The 20,602-nt window shown below is 42.6% G+C and overlaps 1 protein-coding gene across 2 annotated transcripts in view; it reads right to left on the bottom strand.

Annotated features, from left to right (window-relative positions):
* Positions 1 to 20,602, bottom strand: part of STK17B (serine/threonine kinase 17b) — a 79,979-nt gene that overhangs the window by 32,966 nt on the left and 26,411 nt on the right. For both annotated transcript variants that reach the window (XM_069225860.1, XM_069225861.1), the window contains exons 3-4: positions 18,110 to 18,322; positions 12,027 to 12,168 (exon numbers count right to left, since the gene is read on the bottom strand). In XM_069225860.1, coding sequence (XP_069081961.1) covers positions 12,027 to 12,168; positions 18,110 to 18,322 — 355 coding nt within the window. The remainder of the gene's footprint in view (positions 1 to 12,026; positions 12,169 to 18,109; positions 18,323 to 20,602) is intronic.

Genomic DNA, 20,602 nt, shown 5'->3' with positions numbered 1-20,602 from the left:
AGGAGTCTATCATAGCTAGCCTTGTTGTGCTGGAACAGGCAAGAGTTCTTAGAGAAGCAGTGGTGGAGGATGTGGCTAGATTGAAAGATCGTCACTTTGCTGAGCACATTCTTCCCACGGCCAAAAAAAACTTTCCTGCTAAGAGATGTAGAGTCTGTGCTCGAAGAGGTATCAGGAAGGAGACTAGGATGTACTGCCCTGATTGTCCTTCAAAGCCTGGGCTGTGTGTGGGTGGCTGTTTCAGGAGCTACCACACACAGAAGAATTATTGGGAAATTCCGTGAGCGTAAACTGGTGTTTTATATTTTTATATGTTCGGTTTCACGGTTGGCATTAGTCATGTATTCAGTTAGAGCTTTTGTGTTTGTAGTTTTGTACTAATTTATGATTAGTGGTTTCTTTGTTGTTTAAAAACAAAAAAAAGGGGATGGCATGTGTAGAGTGGCGCTTGGCTGGCGGCGTGGGTGTGGTGGCGCTTGGCTGGCGGTGTGTGTGGGGTGGCGCTTGGCTGGCGGTGTGTGTGGGGTGGCGCTTGGCTGGCGGTGTGTGTGGGGTGGCGCTGGGCTGGCGGTGTGTGTGGGGTGGTGCTGGGCTGGCGGTGTGTGTGGGGTGGCGCTTGGCTGGTGGTGTGGGTGGGGTGGCGCTTGGCTGGCAGTGCCGGCCAAATGCCAGTCCACACACTCATCAGCTGGTGTGATTGCTGTATCAGGCATGTGGGCGTATGAAAGTGATGGGCCCTTGACTGGCGCTGTCTGTGGATGCGAGTCTTGTAATGTGCTGGGCCCGTGGCTGGCGGCGTGAATGGTCTAGTGCATGTCATGTATGAAAGGTGTGTGAATGGACTGTAAAGCGGTTGGTGCCTTGTCGTGGCTTTACAGCTCACGAGCTGTGAGTCATTGGTTCAGTTTTTTGGCCTTTCAGTTATTACCAGTGCATTTCACTTTTGTGAAATCTCTTGTTAATAAAATTTGATCTACTGAACCATCACTCACCCTCGTGCCAAATCCAACCAGTATGTGTGGTACAAATGACAAAACCTGCTCCGCTGTAATCAGGCGTCGCAGCACACTTGAGACACGCTAGGTGCCTCAGGTGGGACCCCGATGATGAAGCATGCCACCAACTTGGTTGGTGGGTGAGGGGTCTTCTTCACATAACCTAAGTGTGTTTCTTTTCACAATTTTAGTGTTTGGCACATCACGGACGTATGTGCACACATCAAAGTGATATATTCCAAAAATACCTGTGTTTGGGGGGGAGGGGAGGGCCCACCCATGTTTTTGGTCCTGGGTGCGGCCGTCATGTAGGGAAACCTACAAAACCCAGAAACTTTTTAAAACTAGGCACCCCAAGGAGTCTAGGGAGGTGTGGCTTGTGTGGCTCCCCCAACATTTTCTTACCCAGACTCCTCTGTAAACCTCACAATTTGCATAAAAAAGCATATTTTCCTGATTTTTCTTAGTAGGATCACCGCTCCAGCACAAAATTCCTACTCCCCAGTTTTCCCCTCAGTCTCCCAAGTAAAATGACACCTCACTTATGTGGGTCCCCAAAGCAGAGTCCGTCTAAAGATGTATAAAAGAATATGCCCTTATAAACTTGCTGTGCTATCCCTTCTATCCCTTCAGGTTTTGGGCCTTATTATGTTGCAGGCACCTGGGCCACCCACACAAGTGAGGTATCATTTTTATCGGGAGACTTGGGGGAACGCTGGGTGGAAGGAAATTTGTGGCTCCTATCAGATTCCAGAACTTTCTGCCACAGAAATGTGAGGAACATGTGTTTTTTTAGCCAAATTTTGAGGTTTGCAAAGGATTCTGGGTAACAGAACCTGGTCCGAGCCCCGCAAGTCACCCCTCCTTGGATTCCCCTAGGTCTCTAGTTTTCAGAAATGCACTGGTTTGGTAGGTTTCCCTAGGCGCCGGGTGAGCTACAGGCCAAAATCCGCAGGTAGGCACTGTTTTCTCCCAAAATTGTGGATGTGTCCACGTTGCGCTTTGGGGTGTTTCCTGTCGCAGGCGCTAGGCCTACCCACGCAAGTGAGGTATCATTTTTATCGGGAGACTTGGGGGAACGCTGGGTGGAAGGAAATTTGTAGCTCCTCTCAGATTCCAGAACTTTCTGCCACAGAAATGTGAGGGACATGTGTTTTTTTAGCCAAATTTTGAGGTTTGCAAAGGATTCTGGGTAACAGAACCTGGTCCGAGCCCCGCAAGTCACCCCTCCTTGGATCCCCCTAGGTCTCTAGTTTTCAGAAATGCACAGGTTTGGTAGGTTTCCCTAGGTGGCGGCTGAGCTAGAGGCCAAAATCTACAGGTAGTCACTTTGCTAAAAACAGCTCTGTTTTCTGTGATATGTCCACGTTGTGTTTTGGGGCATATCCTGTCGCGGGCGCTAGGCCTACCCACACAAGTGAGGTATCATTTTTATCGGGAGACGTGGGGGAACGCTGGGTGGAAGGAAATTTGTGGCTCCTCTCAGATTCCAGAACTTTCTGCCACAGAAATGTGAGGAACATGTGTTTTTTTAGCCAAATTTTGAGGTTTGCAAAGGATTCTGGGTAACAGAACCTGGTCCGAGCCCCGCAAGTCACCCCTCCTTGGATCCCCCTAGGTCTCTAGTTTTCAGAAATGCACAGGTTTGGTAGGTTTCCCTAGGTGGCGGCTGAGCTAGAGGCCAAAATCTACAGGTAGTCACTTTGCTAAAAACAGCTCTGTTTTCTGTGATATGTCCACGTTGTGTTTTGGGGCATATCCTGTCGCGGGCGCTAGGCCTACCCACACAAGTGAGGTATCATTTTTATCGGGAGACGTGGGGGAACGCTGGGTGGAAGGAAATTTGTAGCTCCTCTCAGATTCCAGAACTTTCTGCCACAGAAATGTGAGGAACATGTGTTATTTTAGCCAAATTTTGAGGTTTGCAAAGGATTCTGGGTAACAGAACCTGGTCCGAGCCCCGCAAGTCACCCCTCCTTGGATTCCCCTAGGTCTCTAGTTTTCAGAAATGCACAGGTTTGGTAGGTTTCCCTAGGTGGCGGCTGAGCTAGAGGCCAAAATCTACAGGTAGGCACTTCGCAAAAAACACCTCTGTTTTTTTCCAAAATTTAGGATGTGTCCACGTTGCGCTTTGGGGTGTTTCCTGTCGCCGGCGCTAGGCTTACCCACGCAAGTGAGGTATCATTTTTATCGGGAGACTTGGGGGAACACTGGGTGGAAGGAAATTTGTAGCTCCTCTCAGATTCCAGAACTTTCTGCCACAGAAATGTGAGGAACGTGTTTTTTTAGCCAAATTTTGAGGTTTGCAAAGGATTCTGGGTAACAGAACCTCGTCCGAGCCACACAAGTCACCCCTCCTTGGATTCCCCTAGGTCTCTAGTTTTCAGAAATGCATAGGTTTGGTAGGTTTCCCTAGGTGGCGGCTGAGCTAGAGGCCAAAATCTACAGGTAGTCACTTTGCTAAAAACAGCTCTGTTTTCTGTGATATGTCCACGTTGTGTTTTGGGGCATATCCTGTCGCGGGCACTAGGCCTACCCACACAAGTGAGGTATCATTTTTATCGGGAGACGTGGGGGAACGCTGGGTGGAAGGAAATTTGTGGCTCCTCTCAGATTCCAGAACTTTCTGCCACAGAAATGTGAGGAACATGTGTTTTTTTAGCCAAATTTTGAGGTTTGCAAAGGATTCTGGGTAACAGAACCTGGTCCGAGCCCCGCAAGTCACCCCTCCTTGGATCCCCCTAGGTCTCTAGTTTTCAGAAATGCACAGGTTTGGTAGGTTTCCCTAGGTGGCGGCTGAGCTAGAGGCCAAAATCTACAGGTAGTCACTTTGCTAAAAACAGCTCTGTTTTCTGTGATTTGTCCACGTTGTGTTTTGGGGCATATCCTGTCGCGGGCGCTAGGCCTACCCACACAAGTGAGGTATCATTTTTATCGGGATACGTGGGGGAACGCTAGGTGGAAGGAAATTTGTGGCTCCTCTCAGATTCCAGAACTTTCTGCCACAGAAATGTGAGGAACATGTGTTTTTTTAGCCAAATTTTGAGGTTTGCAAAGGATTCTGGGTAACCGAACCTGGTCCGAGCCACACAAGTCACCCCTCCTTGGATTCCCCTAGGTCTCTAGTTTTCAGAAATGCACAGGTTTGGTAGGTTTCCCTAGGTGGCGGCTGAGCTAGAGGCCAAAATCTACAGGTAGTCACTTTGCTAAAAACAGCTCTGTTTTCTGTGATGTGTCCACGTTGTGTTTTGGGGCATATCCTGTCGCGGTACCATTTTTATCGGGAGACTTGGGGGAACATAGATTAGCAAAACAAGTTCTATTGCCCCTTGTCTTTCTCTACATTTTTTCCTTCCAAATATAGGAGTGTGTGTAAAAAAGACATCTATTTGAGAAATTCCCTGTAATTCACGTGCTACTATGGTCACCCCGGAATTCAGAGATGTGCAAATAACCACTGCTCCTCAACACCTTATCTTGTGCCCTTTTTGGAAATGCAAAGGTTTTCTTGATAGCAATTTTTTACTCCTTATATTTCAGCAAATGAATTGCTGTATACCCGGTATAGAATGAAAACGCACTGCAGGGTGCAGCTCATTTATTGGCTCTGGGTTCCTCGGGTTCTTGATGAACCTACAAACCCTATATATCCCCGCAACCAGAGGAGTCCAGCAGACGTAACGGTATATTGCTTTCGATAATCTGACATTGCAGGGAAAAGTTACAGAGTAAAAAGTAGAGAAAAATTGATGTTTTTTTCACCTCAATTTCAATATTTTTCTTTTTCAGCTGTTATTTTCTGTAGGAAACCCTTGTAGGATCTACACAAATGACCCCTTGATGAATTCAGAATTTTGTCTACTTTTCAGAAATGTTTAGGTTTCTGGGATCCAGCATTGGTTTCATGACCATTCCGGTCACTGACTGGAAGGAGGCTGAAAGCACAAAAAATTGCACAAATGGGGTATGCCCCAGTACAATGCCAAAATTGTGTTGAAAAATTGAGTTTTCGGATTCAAGTCTGCCTGTTCCTGAAAGCTGGGAAGCTGCTGAGTTTAGCACCGCAAACCCTTTGTTGATGCCATTTTCAGGGGAAAAACCACAAGCCTTCTTCTGCAGCCCCTTTTTCCAATTTTTTTGAAAAAAACGAAATTTTCACTGTATTTTGGCCAATTTCTTGGCCTCCTTCAGGGGAACCCACAAAGTCTGGGTACCTTTAGAATCGCTAGGATGTTGGAAAAAAAGGACGCAAATTTGGCTTGGTTAGCTTATGTGGACAAAAAGTTATGAGGGCCTAAGCGCGAACTGCCCCAAATAGGCAAAAAAAGGCCTGGCACAGGAGGGGGAAAAGGCCTGGCAGCGAAGTGGTTAAAAGTGCGTCCACCTGAGTCTAACAATTGGTCAGTTCATGAGTAGTTTGGTGCTATGTAAGTAAAATTTTAGATATTGCTTGATGCCTAGCGTATGAATAGACCTTTCAGCTGGTGATTTAGAATTCGAGAGAAAAGTCCGAAATATTAAAGGTTCATTGAGGCAAAGTCTTAAGGAACCTTGGAAATAAATCTCTGGATTGGTTCAGAGTAGTACTCAATTGCCTGTGAGACCCAAGAAGGTTCTTGAGTTGAGAAAGCCTGTATTTCCTCTGCTCTACTTGCCGGAGTGAGCGCTAGTAACAAGACGACCTTCCATGTGCGAAATATGAGATGTGCTCTGTGAATGGGTTCAAATGAACTCTTCATGAGTTGAAATATAACTATGTGCAGGTGCCAGCCTGAGGTTTAAGTCCTTACTGTGGGAAAAAAACTCTCAATAATTATTTTATGAACTGTTTGATGATTCTGCAAGAGTAGAGAGAGAGAATGTGATGAACATCTGTATCTTGATATTGCTGTAAGCCGTACCTTAACGGACGCATGTACTAACCGTGACAGAGCAAGCGAAATGAGATAGGGTATTTATTTGCCAGATCATGCTAGTAGAGGATGTAGGTTTGATTTCCGGCGCCAAAGGCAGAAACATTTCTATTAACATTTATATGTCTTTATCGTGGCTTCCGCATGGACTTGGAGAGAGTACACATGCAGTCCTGAGGAATATTGAGCCCTTTGAATTCATGGAATTTAGGAGATGTTCACATAAGAGGAGAAAAGGTCGGATCAGGAGAAAGGACCTGGCATTAGTTCATCGTCAACAGTTTACAGAATGTTGGTAGGTGATGTGGTTGTATTCTGATAGCAGGAGAAGCTCTGTGAACCAATGCTGCACAGGTCACCTGGGGGATGACACAACACTGCTTAGCTTTCCTCTTGGTGAGAACCTTTGGTACTAAAGGTATCCGGAAAAAGTTAGGCATAGATCCTGAACCCTTCTGTCGAAAAGCATTCCCCCACAATCCTGGATGTGGATGCAAACTGGCACAGAACTGGTATTTGCAGGTTTTGTTTGTTGCAAAGGGATGCAGAGCCGGTCTGCCCCAAAACGAGAAGATCATACTTAGAGCCGAATGATCAAACTCCCCTTCGTGGAGGCTGTTTGCAGTTTTGCTTAGCATGTCTGCTATGAGATTTGTAGTCCAGGGAACAAGTTCGGCCCAAAGAGTTATCCTGTGTGTTGTCAGCAGGATACAGATTTCCTGATCCAAAGATCTAGTGCTGCTTTGTTTATTCACGTATTGCATGCTGATGGTACTGTCTGTGCGAACTAACTCCGAAAGCTCTACTACCATTGGCGGTAAAGTTTTGAGACTGAGGAGATGGCTTTGAGATCTAGGTGACTGACATGAACGCTCTTTTGAAGCAGAGACCACTCATCTCAAATTAGAGGTTCTGTAGATGACTGCCCCAGCTTCCCAGGGAAGCATCTGTACTCTGAGACCACCTGGCTAAAGTTTCCATCATACCTATGTGAAATTCACCAGGCCCTCAAATGATTCGTTTGATTGAATCTATTGTTTTTGTAGCTGCTCCTGTAACACTTTCATTTTCAGGCATACAAGAGGGATTATATTGATCGCTGAGGACATGATGCTCAAAAGTAATTGAACAGACGCAGTACGCACTTATTTTTTTTTTTTTTTTTGCACCAGTTCCTAGAGCCTTCGTTGCTCGTCTTAGGATAAGTCTTTGTTTTTGACAACATCTAGTGTTAAGGCCCAGGAATAGTATCTTCTTGGATGGAGGAGTTGATGATCTTGGATAATTCAGAAGGAGACTTAGTTTGTGAAACAACTTTAGGCAAGCATTTGTGGCCTTGGACGATTGAAATGCCGTTGGTGCTTTTGTCAACGAGTTGTCAAAGTGTGGGGGGTCCTTCCTAAAAAAAAAGCTGATTTGCAGTTAAATGGAAGAACACTGATGAGTGGGTGGGAATGTGGAAGTATGAATCCTGTAAAATCAGAACTATCATGTGTTGTGGGAGACTGTGACCACATAAAAGGGTTGTTTCCGGAAATACTGGTTTAATTTCTGAAGGCCTATGATGGATGGACACTCCTCTTTTTTCATATTTATGAGGCAAAACCGAGAATAGAAGCCTATTCCTTGCTGAGAATGTGGGCCTTTCTCTATGTAACCTTTGGTTAGTGCAGCTAGCATTCCCTTCCGAAGGAGATGGAGTTGAGGTGGGAGCTCTCGTTTTGGTGGAGTAGTGAGCAGAATCTGGGTGAACTGTAACATCTGTTTATATGTGACGAGATCCAGAACCTATTTGTCCGATGCTATTTTCCGCCATAGATGACAACATTTTTTGAGTTGTTTTTCACACAGGATGGTGCAATCAGTAGCAGAACATTGTCACTGTAGGTAGGCTAGCCTAAGGGCTACTGAGAGGGTTGATCAGTCAGATACTTCGGGTATCCTCCTTGATATGGACAAGTGTCTTTCGTGGGTCCCTCTAAAGATTGTTTCTTTCAAAATGTTAATCCGGCAAATGATCTTGCAATGTCATAGTCAACCTTGACTACTTGCAAGGAGTTGTCAATGCGCTTGCCAAACAGAACATTGGCATGGTACGATAAAAATATTAGATATATTTGCACCTCAAATTAGAAAGTTGTGGCCTTGAACCAACCTTGGCATCATTGACCCTGCCAGTCGTGGGAATCCAATTGAAGCTATTTCTATAGTGCAGTCTATGTTGTCAGATGAAGACATTTCGCCCCCCTGCAGCAGCATTTTTTTGTCCTTTATCACCCAAAAAACATTTTATCTATATGGCCATGTCTGACCATATCTGGTGGCTATACCTGCCCCAGATAGCCACTGAATTAGCAGCCCGTACAGTAGCATTGGACATATATGAAAATATGTCCTTGCTGGCTAGGCAGGTTATGAGTGACTAGGTTTTCCATGATTGTAATTCATCCTGGATATATCAACAACTGGAAGAGGTTTTACAGGTTTCCATTTAAAAGCATAAAGAAAAAACAAGCTAATTTCTTATTTGCTATAGGATGCTGGAAGTGTTTAGCTGCTTGCTCCCAAGGGTATGGGAACAACCAAAATTCATCTGGTGCGGGAATCCACCAGTTGTGGGTGTAACATGCCCAATGGGTCTAATACTAGGAACTACATGGACCTGACCAATGCTCTGCAGTTAGAGGCGGAGTGGTGTAATTGCTCCACATACTGCCCCTCTATATACTGCTGACTATTGTCGACATGCTCCTATTAGTACTGTAATTCTTGACACTAAATTATCCTGGATAATGTGTTTTGTTCTTGTTGACTATTACGTGCTTCCGTCTTAATTTGTATGGTCATCGAGCTCGAGGTGGACGTAAACAACTAGACTGACGTAGACAATGTTTGTTGTTGATGAGGCCTTTGCTGTAGACAAGGCTGTCGCAGATGATGACGAGGCCATCGTAGATGTGATTACGTAGACTAGATCATTGTAGACAAGGTCATCACCATAGACAGCTGTCATAGACGAGGCTGCCGCAGACCATCGTAGATGAGGCCACCGTAGACGACCATCGTAGATGAGGCTGTCTCAGACAACCATCATAGATGACCTAGCCTACGTAACCACATCTACGATGGCCTAGTCTCCATCATCGTAGACAAAGCCACTGTAGTTGAGGCTGCAGTAGACGAGGCAATATTAGTCAACAAAGTTGTGGTCCTCAACTATGTCATTGTAATATGAAGACCCATGATAAGTCTTTTTATGGCTTTTCTGTGTGTCTTCTGGGGACCCTGGCGAGACCTATCCCTCTGTCCTCTCCTGTGAGGTGAAGGAATACTCACTGTCCTCATCATAAATGACAGATTTAAGATTCTGCGGGCCCAATAATAGCCTCATCTCTCAGAACGTGAGAGTTTTTGAGGAAAGGGTTAGAAATATTTTTATAGTCCTTTACCTTATTTTCTGATACTCTGATATATTAGTGCCAGGGTTAGAGAAATGAAACAAGAAATATAATCTTGGATGATCAAAAAAGAAGTATTAGTTGAAAAACTGAGCACAGCTCAGGGAGTCTCCCTTCACACAATGTGTGGTAAGAAATCTGAGGGACTCGGCCTCTGTTGGGAGTGTTCTGGAGGGTACTGTCACCTGATTGGTTATAGTTCAAGTTTTGTCATTTTAAAAAAAATAAAAATTATAAAGGACATGGATAGGCTATTAAACTGAAATAGCCAATGATAGTGATTTATATACTGCTTTATTAAGTTACCATGGGACTCCCAGTTCAAAGACAGTGAATGATTCAAGCATGTGACTCTATGAAAGATCCAGTACTGGAGAATTATATGTTAATGGCTTGAGATGAATTCAGGTTTAAAGTTCTGTTCTTATTTCAATATGCTCTTCACAACTTGACATACCTGCAACAACAGTTTGTACAGAAAGGAGCCTTTGAATTACATAGCAACAATACCACTCAGCTGTTTCAACAGTGAAGAGCAACCTCTTAGTAAAGTAAAATAAGGAATGCCCAAGTCCAGTAAAGTTGGATCCCGAAGTTTCAATTCCACATATATAACTATAATCACCCAATACAATAGTTGTTGTCCTTAGCCAGTGGCTAATAGTCTCTAAACTACGTTCAGTCATATCAGTAGAGTGTAATTTGAAGACTCCATTGTGTACAGTCAAATGGACCAATCCTTGGAAAATGTATTTAAATATATGAAAGATTACCAAACTATGTTTGCGTACCCTCAGCATTAAACATATTTTAAAGCAATTTAAGTGCAGTGAACATTTTATGGACTTTACCACCAGTATATGTATTTTGTCTGCTTCCGATACTGCAGAGTGATCACTACTAAAAACAAGCATTTACAATGCAATGGGTCTCACATTTCTCAGAGTTAGAGCTATTAGCAGTTGTAAACTCCCAACCGGACTTTTCTTGCCACATTAAATGAAAAAAAAAAAATGAAAAAAAAAATAAAGGAAGAAGAGCGCGATTGCGCTGCTACAGTTCACTCGTAGTGAAACCTATCGGCAAAAGTGCAATTAACTATGTAACAGGGTTGATGTCATGCAAAGCGCTTGACTTCTGCCAGGAGAGATCGCGCTGCGAAAAAATATAAAAAGTAGTCCACAAACCGGACGGCAAACAGCAAGCCTCGTATGTTTTCAGTACTTGGTCGCTGCGCTCGAGGAGGGCTAACCACCGGAAAAGGCATGACGTATGCATGCCTTCCACTAATGAAAGTAAGCAGATTTTAAAAGGCATGCCCACAAACCAATGAAAGACACTGATGTGTCATGGACAGGGCTCCGAGCCCTTTTAACTACTAAAGCGTCTCGCAAGTGATACGCATGTGCAAGCGCATGCTAGCGCAGGCTCGACCATAAAAACTTGGGGATATACCTTGCTTGCCAATGTCGGACTAGGGGCTTGTAATGAAGAAACAACCGTCAATACCTGCACAGATCTTGTTTTACAAATATAAATCTCAAATGCTGAAAGAGCATTTTGCACTAGTTTATTGTCAAGAAGCCTCTGTCTTCTTCATTTTGACTGCTTTGATACTTACTACTGTCAAGATGTGAGTAGAAACCCTATCTATATCTGAAGTGAGGGGAAAGTGTCTAAATTAAGAGCTCAGATTTAGAGTTTTACTTCAAACAGGTTTGGAGACAAGAATGTCCAACCTGATCCTCACTAGTTAATCATTACTTGTTTGTCTGTCACACATTTTCTTTATTGCAGCATGCAAGAAACGTCATTCTCATGCACTTCAAGTGAATGCCGAGAGCAGTGCTTTAGTGGCAGCACAAGTTCTAGACATAATCGAGTAACTAAAGCCCTCTTTAGATATTAAATTGGAGCTGCTCCCTTTAAAAATGTTCAAGAGATCTAAACATAATGTTTGCATCTCTACAAGTACAAGTTTTACTACACAGCAATACATGTCACTCGCAATGAGAGGCCAAGTCTGTTTCAAGGTTACAACTGGCCAAAAATGGATTTGCATCTGTACTCAGCATTCGAGTGAGTTAACTAACACTGATTTTCTGCAAAAAAACACTGCACTACCGAACAACACCTATCCACCACTGAGTATGCCATGAAAAACAAAATGCTGGCCTCTAAAAGTTATCAAAGTCTAGCACTTCTGAAATCCTCAGCAGATTACTGAAAAAAAAAGTAATAGCAAATTCTTGCTAGGATGACAGCCCCATAATCATTGCTCGAAGCAAACAGGATTATGGCAGTGGGCAATGAATCTTCACATGAAAGATTAAACGTCCTTTTCAAGATACATCAGCAAGTTTCCAACTACTACGATACTGCAGCTAGAAAAATGCACAAACATGCAGGTCTTTGGAAATAGAAATAGATACAGAAACCAACGATTGTTATGGTAAAAGTTAACTGCAAACCATGTTAAATCAATTTTGTACAAATGCTTCCATCTACCCCACAAAAGTCGATTGTAGAAAGGAATGAAGCAGCTTGCTACAAGCAAGCAATTTTGTAAAAGAGTGAAGTCTTATTTAGCTTCAGAAATATTTAAACGATATGTTCTGCTTAAAATAAATTAATTTAAAAAACCTAAAATTACAGCTTACCTTTAAATCAAGATGCACAACGTCATTCTGATGTAAAAAATGCACTCCTTCAAGTATCTGACAAAGAAGTCTGATGACCTCCTTTTCTGACAGCATTTCTTCATCAGCGAGACACAAGTTAAAGATTTCTCCTCCTGCGGCACTGAAGAACAAATGCATGCTATGTTACGCCAGAAATAGTTCTGGGGCTTTCAGAAGTACTTAGATAACAGAAGCATTGTGCATTATAGTTATATTAAATTCGTGTCTGCAAGTTATCTCCAAAAGGTTACCAGTACACAAGGATAAGGGCTAAGCAACTCCAAGAGGGGACACCCCTCTCAAACACCACTTCAATCTTGCCCTTTTTTGGGAGGGGAGGGGGTGATTGTGTGCAAGTGCGACTGAATGCTTGTTGGTGTAAGTGCAACTTTTTATTGCAAGGGGAGATAAGTGATGAGTTCAACTATCATTTGGTGGTGGCACTAAATTTGAAACTTTGAGGTGAAAAAATGTTATTTTCATTCTTTCTGACACAAATCTCAGGATATCCTGGAAGATAATGCAAGTTGTAATGGAAGAATATAGGTGCTGTTGAGCAGTGGTTTCCAACCTTTTGACTTCTGTGGACAACACTTTATCATTACTTGAACCCCGGGGCTCCCACTTAATCACTAATGGAATCCAAGGGCTCCCTGCTGAATGATTACTGGGAGCCAGAGATCCCAGCCTAAACATTGTTGATGGTTTGAAATGCAAAATAATACACAAAAATACAGACAAAAATTCATCATACATATACACAAATAGCAAGTTATTTAATCTGCAAACAAATATAAAACAAAATGAAAATTTTAATTTTAATAGAAAGGTTTCAAATTCCTTGACATTTACCGTAGGTCTTAAAATGTTCAATTGTACATTTAGCCTCTTTATTTATATCAATTTTTACTAAACTGTGAATATTATTTAATTTTCTAAGCAGTTGTGGACCCCCTAAAAAGGATTTACGGACCCCAAGGGGCCCTGGACCAAAGGTTGGAAACCACTGCCATAGGGTATAGTCAGGAAAGCCTCGGCACACCACTTAGATGGAGATCCGAACAAAACCAATAAATCATTTAAGTTAGAGTTATTCTAGGTTGAAATATGCACTGTCTGGTAGCAAAAAGACTTCTTGTGGGGTTTCTGAAAACTTTCATGGGAATACATTCCACCCACTGCTTACCATTGGCTTTGTGGTTTGTAACTCACATTTTCTGATTTTCTATTTGCTGGCTTTATTTGGTTTAGACTGTTCAGCATGCATTTGTGTTTCCCGTGGAGCAAAGCTTGTTTACCAGCGCTCCTTGTATTCTTCCATAAGTCCTCATTTTCTGTAAACAGGCTTTTAAATGTTGTTTTTATCTAGTTACATTTGCTGCGTGTTCAAATGTAACGCTCTGACTTTGGAGGGAGTATGATGTTTACTTTTCATTCTCAGATTTGAAAGTGAGAGCATTTATGTGGCAATCTTGCTGGGTGTTGGGAAAGAAAAGGTTTTGTGTGCTGTATAGTTTTATCAGTAAAACTGTATGTGCAAATCTGATGGTTATTTCAATTGAAGTGGCAGTGCACTCCACGATAATCTGTGCCCCTCCACAACACTCCACCCTTAGACACGCCACTTCACTCTAGGCCAGTCCACTCTCAGGCTCTACAACCCAAGCCACTTTATTCCACTCTATGCCCCTCCAATCTTCGACACTCTACTTCACTCACTTTAGCCATGCTGTAATGCAGCCACGCTGGTGTACAACTTGCTAAAAGTCTACAGCACATCACAACACTCTATGCCACGCTACGCTATGCTATGCCATTCTAAAACAATCTGACAATCTACTCAACTATATGCCATTCCACTCTATGCCACTTTATGACACTGCACTCTTACACTGTCCTTCACTCTACGCCACTTTCTTCCACTCTACACCCCTCCACAGCACTCCAGTCCATGACACTCTACTGCACTACACTGTCCTCTACAGCACTAACTTTTAGCCATGCTAAACAGCAGCCATGCTGGTGTACAACATGGCTAATGCATATAGCCAATAGCTCCTAAATAGGCAAGACCTATTGTCTTTGCCAATGCTTGTGGTTTTCTATCTTCTGGATCACAATTTTTTACCATTTTTTCGACTGTAAAACTTTAAGACTGCAAGACTTGTAACCTTCCACTGCTCACAGTTTTTCCACCATTGGTGGTCTGATATTATTCAGTGCTCCCATTTAACTGACAGGTAGCGGCATGACCCGCTGCGCTGCAGAACACGAGGAACCCAATGATGAAGCATGCCACCAAGGGTTAACGCTGGTGGGTGTTGGTTATACTACACAAAGCTTCTGCTTTTTCCCCAAAAGGGAGCACTAGCCCATACATTAGAGTAGAGCTCTCAATTTTGAGTTGGATTTTCAGGTAAGGCGGATGAGCCTAACTCTTTTGCACCTCTCCTCTCCACTTTATGCTACTATGAGGGTGCTTAGGGAGCCAAATTCTAACAGACCTGTATGTCCACAGTAGTGTTAGAACATGCACAATAGAAGAATGTGGTTGAGATTGTTATAATGTTATACAGCAAATATGTTTGAGTATTTGTTGTTCGCTCTTTTGGTGAACATTGCAGCTATCATTCTGTTTCTCATTATTGTAGTTACAATTCATATAGTGCGCAATAGGATAGGAATTTTGAATAAATCGTTAAAATAGATCCATTGTTTCTTAGTGTTCTTCAGTGTGTTATGCCCTAATAAAAGAGGGTTTGGATTACACTATTTCTGCCACTACTCATAGGATTGATAGTTACCTGAAACTCATTTCACTCAAATATTGCTGTGAGTTGTGGTGTGCAGTCCAACTGGTTTTCTGTCTCAGGCGGCACACTGACTAAGTCCATGGAGCCTAGTGGTCCAGAAAACCAAATTCCGGGCCGTGTCTAGAAGATGTCCTAGAAAATGTACTAGTCATTTAAATCTGAGATTAATGAATACCTGTAATCTAGACAGTAGAAAGGAAGTCATGTAGGCATATGTCTGGTAGCAGCCTATCAAGAGTGCCTCGGAACTGAGTGCATGTGTGAGTGCCGTATGCCTATTCTTGGCATTTCCTGTTTTCTTTTACAAGAAAGTCTAGGTGTCCACCACTACTTAAAAAACACTTCATCAGAATTCCGTGATCCATTTTTTGTGTGACCCATAGAACCAGACTATAAGTGTCTGCGAGACTGCACTCTACACCTGAAATTGAAATAATTCTAACAACTCTGTACGTTTTTCTACAACTCTGTATATGTTTTGATAGGGCCAAGGGCCATTTCAAGTGTGCCAAAAGCAGTGACTGCATTGTTTCTTCAAATAGTATGTTACGGTGATTTTCTCCGTTCAGATCATCTCCGTTGCACAGGTGACTGCAGAAACCATTTAAAAAGCACACTTATACACAGGGTGAAACTGTGTACAATTCCTGGATCTTGATATTCATCATGCAAACTTTCCAACTTTTATGAGGGAATGCAGGATTCTAGAATTAGTCGGTAAAAGTTCTTTAGAATCCCCCCCCTTGCAGACTCCTCTAAAAGATGGCTTTTGCAACCAATCAATCTTAACTGGTCCCTCACCAAAAAGAGTGTGGTCACTTAAAGTTAAGCAATCCCTGAAGTAGCGTCATATGCCATATGAATGCAGGACAAATGAAAGGCCAAGTTGCAGGAATCTCAGCAATATTTTTAGGAGTCTCAGACTAGGCTATCTGATAAAGGGAAAATGCCATGACCCCATCCTACCTGGACTAACCAACTGCTCTCTTGGAACTGAACTAGACCTCTCGAGATTTACAATGAAGTCTGATTTGTACCCTTCTAAAACTGATTCAATAACATTATCTTTCAGATGATTTGTCAAGCTTTCCTGGTAAATGCTCTGCAACTATGCTTAACATTTCATTAACACATTTGGAACATATTGGTACTTCGGCTGGGGTTAGTGATCTGGGAGAACGCAGGAGGGTGTGCATAGCTGGGCTGGATTTTTGGGAAGGTTATTAACACGGTATGTATTAAGTTGAGGCGATGGGCCGGTTATTGTTTACTGGATGTTATGATTTATTAACCAGGATATTACCACGTAAACGGCATGTTGTTACAGAATGACAATTTGTCGTTACCTGAATGTATTTACTTAGTATGTACCATCCGTGAGTTCCAAAATACTTAATAAAAACACTTTATTAAAAAAAAAAAAAAAAAAAAACACCCTCGGTACATATTTTGGCCTCTGGAATTTTGAGGCAACTAATGGACAAAATAAGTCAGAGCTGAACAACATATGTGGCAAGGAAAGAGACAGGATACTATAAACCTGATTAAAGGCAAATCATATTGCACATTGTGTAGCATCATGTGGCTATTAGGAGATGTTAACATGCATTATGTATTGCTACCAAATTGATCTCAATGCTTTAGGACATTAGATGTTTCGTGGTGGCCTTCGTTCAGATTCAAAGTGTTTTACAGTGAGAATAACTGGGATAGCCTACTTCTGGAGAGTTAAGAAATTATTCCTAAAATATTAACACTGAATATTTTTCCAAAGTCTTGAATAAGTGCTTCTTGTGTAACCGACATCTGCTTAGATTCTCACTTTGTTCATTTAAGCCCTAAAGCCAACCAGTAAACTGGCTCATGTTTGACCGAAAACATACAGACTTCTTAAGCATGTGGTTGCCATGATACGGTGGCAAGTAATGTTTACACATATTGTATACACCAGTCCACGAAAATTATTTCCCCGAGAGCATAATTTAAATGAGCACCCCCCGTGCCAACACTCCACCCTCGCACCCCTCCCCAGGGTACGAGTCCACGAAGTGGGTTACTGGATCGAAGGGCCAGGAGGTACGAATGTCCCGCCCTTCAATTGCTCTAATCGCTGCGAGCGGAGTTTCTTGCCAGTTTGAAGTCATAGTTTCATCCAAATTCAAAGACGAAATAAAATAACCAGAAACTGCATCGATATGTGGACTTTAGTTGGTGTCATAGATTCCTGGCACCTTTGTGATTGACGCACATTTCCGGAATTTTAGAGGAAGATACTATCTGAAATGCAACCACTAGGTGGCAAACGATACCACATTGTGTGATAACTACAAACAATTAACTCAACACGGTCATGGCAAACCCGAAGGCCTTTTAGCCTGCCCTGCAAGAGGACTGCATCTCAAGGACTACGTAGCCACATCACAATTACAATGTAAGTAAGGCTGTAGAAAAACACAATGTCAAACTCGTGCGTGTGTTCAAAAGAACACCATATGAACTCCAATAAGGGAGCATTCACTTATCACGAGCTCTGCATATTGCCTCTTTTTTTTTTTTTTTTTTTTTTTTTTTTTACTCACAGGAGGGGTTTTTGTCGCTATGGAGACAGGTACGCTCCGTGTCACGTGTTTACCCGGGATGCCTAACCACTATTGTAAGACGGCGGAGCTTTATCATCTTTGACTTTAAAGTTAACTAGCTTCTGAATGTTGCGCGTTTTGAGCAAAATATAGTGCACCATCACTATTATTGTTATGATTACAAAGAAGAAGAATAAAAAGGAGGTCCCGTTTTCTGTAGAGTTTCATGGCGCAAAATGGATAAACCCCACCTACTGATGTAAATCAGAAAATCCCTTTTAGGAGGAAAAAAAGGGGCACCAACTAGTCAAAACGTGAAACACTGCTAGCTAGGAGAGTTCCAATAGAAAATGAAGGACACCAAGCGTCCGGAACTGACAGACAAAAACAATAAACCCAGTACGAAAAAAAAAACTGAAAATGTCAACCAGAACCAGGATCTGCCATGGTGGGTGACAGAGCAGGGGTGGGTGCTGTAATAAGGTCATTATTTAGCTGTGATGGCCAATGTTCAATATTCTGTTACAGAAATGGCCCCTAGTGGCCAGTCACCATCCTGCACAGCTAGAGAATGGTTTAAGCCTGAGCATTCGAAAGTCAACCTTTATGTTTGCCACCTTTGCATTCTGCAGTAAACTGGATAGTTTTCATAAAATCTACACACACTTACTATTCAAGTACTAAGATGATTTCATTAGTAGTTTCATAAATTTCATGGAGATCAGCAATTCTTGAACTCGACTTCGCCAACTCGAGTACTGCAATTTCATGTGTAATCTCCGCTCTGCAATCTTGACCTCTTCTTCTCTTCTTTAAATATTTAGCTGCATATTCCCGCCCACTACTTTTTTCAAAGCACTTTCTGACTACTGCAAATTTTCCTCTGGAGAAAGAAAAAGTAGAAATTAGAGAATTAAGAAACAGCGGTCAAACTGTACTTTCATACAACGCAAAATAGGTTTACATCACCGTATGTCTAATAAATATTATGTATATAATGTAAATAAATTATAATGTGCGTTCCATCTTAAGTTATTTGTAATAGGTGTTACTGTAGTAGATTTAAATTGTACTCATTTTAATCAACATCCGAAAAATAAAAAGTGGAGTCAGTCCCAACAAAGTTAAATTCCTGAAGAATATGTTAAAAGGAATAACACTGACAGAACTATTGCTAGAGTTGTCATTAGTGGATTCGCCAGCCACAGGGTGCAAGGCTCACACGTTGTGCATGGTGTTATAGGGGAAATCGGAGAGCACATTAATCCAGCCACCCTATAAATGTGATAGAAGTAATTTTTCTTCAGTAATGGTCTTTCTGGTGAATAGTCTTTCTAACCGCAGATTCCTCAACTTGTTAATAGTCCCAGGCGCCAGACTGAATATAGAGACTTTTCTTCTGCACTCCCATTGGACATCGGTAAGCGGAATTGTGCCGCTCTTTGTCAGATTTGGCTACCCCAAATATTACATCAGGGCCTCTACATAGTTGCCATATGCGCATGCTGAATTCTGTCTGTGCCATCCGTCGCATAGCCTTAGTAATCAGATTGGGATAGTGTGGAACTCTCTATATAGAATTTTATTAACATGGACTAGAACAGTCTTTCCCACCATGCCAGCGCAGTGTTAGCAGCATTTGCTTTGGTAGAATTAGCAAGTAGACCTTCTTGAGGATGTTTCTTGTCCAATCTATAGCAAATTTTGATGCATCGGACAATACATCTAGAGATGGTTTTCTTCTGCACAGCTTTTCCTTTCTTCACCCCAGAGAAGACTACAAAGACCTGATCGCCCATGCAATGGTCCTTTGTATGATTTATGTAAAAGCTCAGAGATCTCCCTGGGTCCAGGTGATAAATCTCGCTTCCTCTTTAGATGGGTAATGAACTCTCCTATGTGGAAGGGTGTGAAAATGTTTGGGAGAAATGCTGCTTAAGTCCTGAACCGCAGGTTGTCTGGGAAAAAGGTAGTATAAGTTTGCTCAACAGAGTGCAATTCACTCATGAACTGAGCTGACATTATCACTATGAGGATCGTCATCTTTAAGGTGAGCAATCTGATATGGCAGCTGTACATTGGCTCAAATGAAGTGCACATGTGTAAAGTGAGAACCAGACTGGGATCCCGCACTAAGGCAACACAAATGGTGTTGACAGTAACATATGGCCCAGCCCTTTCAGGAAAACAATCAGGTGCCTTGAATAAAGATGGATGATCAAGTAAATGTAAAACATCTGAAAGACCCAATTATCTTTAAATGTCACTGAAGCAAGACCTTGGGGGCATAATGCTAAACAATATAGTAATAGGTCAGACAACTGTGCCTGTAAAGGCTAGATATATCGGCAACACCAGAGGAAAAAAAATGGAGAAAAAAAAAAAAAACTTCTACCAGCATCCCTTATAGATTGTATTAGTCGAGGGACACCTAGCTGCCAAGAAGACACTCACTTCTTTAGAAGGGAGATCACAAGTCATCAACTGTTGATGCTCAATCTCCAAGCATGGAGCTGTAGGTTGTGCATGCTCGGGTGCAGGACCCTGCCCTGCTGCTGTGACAGGAAGCCCTCTCCGAAGGGGCACCACGATCGGAGGATAGATGCTCTTGGTCAGAAGTACTGGGTACCACACTTGCTCATTCCAAAGTCGATAGGATAACTTGGGCTCAGTCATTCGTGATCTTAATTAGAACTTTAGGCAGAAGAGGGACAGGTGGGAAGGTGTACAGGAGTCACAAGCTCCAACCCAAATGAAAAGCGTCTCTCAGCAAGAACCGCCTTGGGAATGCCAAATTGCAGAAGCTTAGACATAGCACATTATTGGCGGTGGCGAAATGATCGAGCCAATGTTCTCCTTGTGCCACTTCTGAGTGCAGCCACCATTTGTGATCTGCTGTACAATGTCTGCTGAGTTTGTCCACCCTAGCTTTTAAAGATCCTACTAGGTACTGTATGACCAGAGAAATGTCCTGATGATTCAGCTATTTCCAGCGGCACAAGGCCTCTTGGCACAGGCCCCATGGACCCCACTCTGCCCTGTTTGTTGCAGTATCACATGGCTGTGGTGGTGTTGTTGAGAACCTGCACCCATCTTCTGCACACTCTTGACACCTGGATGGAATCCAGCAGGTTCCCATTGTGTTGGGTTCACTGAAAATTCA

This window comes from Pleurodeles waltl, chromosome 3_1, assembly GCF_031143425.1.
Source record: "Pleurodeles waltl isolate 20211129_DDA chromosome 3_1, aPleWal1.hap1.20221129, whole genome shotgun sequence".
Classification (NCBI taxonomy): domain Eukaryota; kingdom Metazoa; phylum Chordata; class Amphibia; order Caudata; family Salamandridae; genus Pleurodeles; species Pleurodeles waltl.
This window is presented reverse-complemented; position numbering and strand designations above follow the sequence as displayed.